Source organism: Stegastes partitus, unplaced genomic scaffold (assembly GCF_000690725.1).
Source record: "Stegastes partitus isolate 25-593 unplaced genomic scaffold, Stegastes_partitus-1.0.2 Scaffold11, whole genome shotgun sequence".
NCBI lineage: Eukaryota > Metazoa > Chordata > Actinopteri > Pomacentridae > Stegastes > Stegastes partitus.
Window position 1 is genome coordinate 1,451,313 of NW_007577742.1, and position 4,324 is coordinate 1,455,636.

At 38.3% G+C, this 4,324-nt stretch overlaps 1 protein-coding gene across 1 annotated transcript in view; it reads right to left on the bottom strand.

Moving 5' to 3' along the window:
* Positions 1-801: 801 nt before the first annotated feature.
* dnajb14 (DnaJ heat shock protein family (Hsp40) member B14) overlaps positions 802-4,324 on the bottom strand; it is a 10,838-nt gene continuing 7,315 nt past the window's right edge. Inside the window, exons 3-8 of the mRNA XM_008287372.1 lie at positions 4,210-4,324; positions 3,284-3,472; positions 2,727-2,812; positions 2,333-2,442; positions 1,954-2,126; positions 802-1,828 (exon numbers count right to left, since the gene is read on the bottom strand). The exon at positions 4,210-4,324 is cut by the window's right edge and continues 9 nt beyond it. Coding sequence (XP_008285594.1) covers positions 1,704-1,828; positions 1,954-2,126; positions 2,333-2,442; positions 2,727-2,812; positions 3,284-3,472; positions 4,210-4,324 — 798 coding nt within the window. The 3' untranslated portion in view covers positions 802-1,703. The remainder of the gene's footprint in view (positions 1,829-1,953; positions 2,127-2,332; positions 2,443-2,726; positions 2,813-3,283; positions 3,473-4,209) is intronic.

The following is a 4,324-nucleotide window of genomic DNA, read 5'->3' on the forward strand; positions in this document are numbered from 1 at the left end:
ACAGACCAAAAGACACAGAAGTATAAAATGTTGTTCAAATACAGTTATGATTGCTCATAGTGAGACTCGTTTCAATCTAAAAATGGAATTTGAATATTGGTATATTGGCTTATTATACTGGCAATATTTTTGATATCACTGCAGAAATCAGGAGCCCAGTGATTCAGATTTTTGGTATTATTGGTACTATTATTAAGATGAAAAACACCCACTGTTTGACAATTTATTTTATTTTTCATATTTTTTTGTGTTTTTTGAATGAATTTATGACATGCATTGGAAAATCTTTCTTAGATAATTCTGACCAGTTCAGCCTGGTCAATTTAACTGGTTGGCCATCAAACCATTTCAACCAGCTTTACTAGTTTCTCTGCTGGGTTTTGCTGATCAGTCCAACCATACCAGGCTGTTCAACCAGTCTAAAAGCAGCTACAACCCACTACCATCTTAAGCTGGTCAATGCTGTTTTCTTAGCACTGAGGGTTTTAAACATAGGTCTGAGATTGATTGCCTCTAGCAACTAACAATGGAGGTGAAAGCATATTAGTTTGTGGCAATTTCAACACTGGAAAGTATCTCAACTTAAATTTTAGTAGAGTACTTGAGCAAATGTACTTGGTCCCCCTACTGAGCCATGTGTCAACAACTATCCAGACTCAGTTACTCTAGATTATTCAACAGTTGTCACAGGTATGATAGTATTTCGGACAAAATAAACATCACCCATCACCCAAATTCAATTACCTCAACTGTATTGGAACAACAGCAGAAATCTGGAAAAAGAACACTCAGAACACTCTCTGACCACTTGCCACTTGATGCACGTGGAAAGTTTTTAATATGTGTAATTTCTTTAATATCAGATTCAGAGACAATTCCATCCAGTCTATGGTAACAATTTTACTTTATTTAAATGATTAGGCGAGCATTGAAGAAAAACCTTGTTTCTTCTATAGTTACTTAAATAACTGCATAAACTTTAAACATTCAAAAATGAAAATGTACAACCATTTATGAATAACAGTTTCACTGTCCTTTTATGTTTAGTCCCAACCAACTTCACATGTTGGAGTGGACAATATAAAATGTTCTCTAGTAGTAAAGTCACTGGTAATTTTTCATGATCCATTGATCTTCATCCACACGTGGAGGTGAGTAGGAAGCTAAGACAAGCATTCTGTTTTTCTATTTATTTCTTTTGTTTCTTCAAGAAATGGATTTGGCTGGAGGACGGCACCTCCAGATCAATCTATCATGTCTCCCGTTTTATATTAATGACAAGCAGATGATGCCAAAAGCGGTTTGTTGTTCTTAAGACGGTATTTTTGCTTGTGCAGAAAGCCTCTCAAGTTGTCACTACTCAAAGCACATGCCTTTACAATCAAGTGTCCTCGTCCTTCTTGTTTCAAGAAAAACACAAAAAAAAAACAGAAAAAAAAAAAAAAGAGAGAAGTTCTGGGGCTTTCTACAGTGTGTGTAGATTGGTTCAGTTTGATGTGACAAGGCGATTCCTGGGGTCAGGCTGGAGTGAGGAAGAAGAGAACTTGGCAGGGGGAATACGAGGAAAGGGACATTTTAAAACTTACACAATAGAGCTAAATTATTTCATTAAGTTTTTGCTCCTAGTGTAAAGACTCTTTCTTAAAAAAACATGAACATACACATCTATTCATATACATTTACATAATGTAAAATCATCCAACTCATCCGCCTCTGAACAGGTTATTTAGTCTGTCCAGCTCCCTGCAGTTATCCATGGTCATGAGTTCTGCCTTCTTGCGCATTCGGTCGTCCCTGTATACCTTAGCAGCATAAAGCAGGTCTGTTTCTGGATGAGAGAAGCAGAGAAACAATGTCAGGGATAAAAACAATCTGGTAAAAAATGTAAAACAAAAACTATTGTCAAATTCAGTTAGCCAGTTCTGATGGTGTATTATGACAATGGTTACTTACTTGTCTGTCTCTCCTTCCAGCAGTTATTTCTCACATTAGATACATAGTCTTCCTCCACATTTTTCTCAATTTGCTGCAGTGCTGAGCCCTTAAACTCTGACTTGAAATCTCTAGTAACATAGTAGTCAACGTGCAGGTTTTCTGTCTTCCTTTGTACAGTCTGACCCGTGGATCTGAGAGAGAAAAGAAGAAACATGCCATTGTAAAACTGCTGACATTTGTAGTAATTTCACTCATTGACACACTGTAGACCACATTTTCTTTGACCAACCTTAAATACAACTGTGTGTTCAATTTACACAGGGTGTAATCCCAAATGAAAGATATAACTTACTGCATTCTTGTGCAAGCCACTGACAAAGACTGTGTGTGCACTCACGGTCTAGAGTAGAGGCTATAAGGTGGAGGGGCCACCATCATCTGGCTCAGTATTGACACTAAAATCAGGACCACGATTGGCATCAGCTGAATAAACATTGAAAAACCACCCTGGAGACAAACACAGCACATTAAGTACTTCAGTTACAGCAGCAATTGTATCATATTGTACATTAACACAAGTAGCTTGTAGAAGCAGTTCAGTTCAGTGATTTTATTATCCCAGATGGGAAACAGGCAGTCAGAGGCACAAGATTTAAAAACAAAAAACAAAAAAAACACCATGAGTACAAGACCTGCATTGACTAAAATGTTATTGATAAAAAAATATTTGCAAATAAAGTTAAATACACTGCTTTTTTTCTGTATAAATTAGAAGTTCAGAATCTACATACATCTCCTCTTTCTTCTGTCCTCTCTTGTCGGTAATCTGTCTGATGGCTGTAGCTCGTCCTGCCGTTGGTGAAAGTGTGTGCGCTTGCTGTAGATACAAATGTTACGACTGAGGTCAGACAGAAATGCATGGCACACGTAACCAATCACATTTACTCTCAAGATCAGTATTCAAAAACCGTATGTTCAAGTTGCTCTACATGATGCTGAAAGCCAGATTCTTTGTGCAATTTCAGGGATGGGGAAAACAGAAGGGGCATCCAATCAAACACTGCTCCAATTTGAAACATAATTTACAGAGCCACAATCAAGCACAACTGATGAGTGTTTTGTTTTGTAGTTTGTGTGTAAAAAAAAAAATCCACCTATTTGAGAATCTCTGGACTTATCAGAAATCCAGGATAACATGGTTGTATTTCTCACTTAACTTCAAACCCAGTTAACTAAAAGACAAGATCACTGACTGCTAACCTGATGGCAAGCGATATCAGTAAGTTGATGAACAACCATCTGATCTCTGAGTGTGTTTGTGTCTATATGCAGATAAGTGTTCACTTACAGGAGGGGAAGCCACCTCCAAAGAACATGTTGAAGAGGTCCTCAGGAGTGATGTCTGCCTCGAAGCCCCTGTGGAAGTCAAAGCCTCCTCCGTGTGAGTGACTGGGGCTGCTTGGCTCCTCCCCTCCTGTCAGGTCATACTGCCGTCGTTTGTCTGCGTTGCTCAGCACTGCATATGCATTTCCAATCTCTGGAGGATGAGAATCAGAAGTTAGATGAAAGAAACTGAACTACTATAAAAATGCTATAATAAAGTGCTTCAGTATTTTACTGTTTAGGTGTCATGTTCTGCCACAGTTTTGGAATCCCAAATGTTCTAAGTATGACCTTGCTTTCTAGTTGTGTCTAATGCATGTAAAAACACTTAGATCCAGACTGTACACTCCTCAAAAAGGCTACAGAGCCCCTGTTCTCCTTGCAGGACGTAATGGTGCCTTCAAGAGCACATATTTAACAAATTCACAGTTCTATAATTTTTCTGCTAGAAAAGGTTTACATGCTTTAATGTTTAGCAGCAGGTATAAGTGCAAACCAGCTGCAAGGTAGCTGCTTAATCTTTGTTTGAGGGTATGTCAAACTAACCGCTAGGCAGGCATTATGCAAATGTTCTATATGGTGATGTAGATAACTAACGCAAGAAAAGTCTGAATTTTAAACAAGGAGCTTTTAGCAGGTAAGGAGCAGTGTTTCCTGTGAAAGTAAATTACCCTTCTTGGTGTAGATTTCAGGCTTTGTGAATTTCTAGACCTTATAACAGCCTAATGAGCTGTATACCACACTAATGGAAAAGGAAGAACCCAGTGAACATCATATGGGCTCTTTAAGATCAGTCAGACACAAATTAAAAGTTAACAGTCACCCCCTCAAATGCAGTCAATCACACCCAAGTCACATTTCGAACTGCTTAGCAAAAGAACAACATGTTACTTTTAAAGGCCTCTGTTGCTCCAGGTGCGTGGTTTTTATCTGGATGGAACTTAAGTGCTAGCTTCCTGTAGGCTTTCTTCAGTTCATCTTCATTAGCTTCTTTGCTGACACCAAG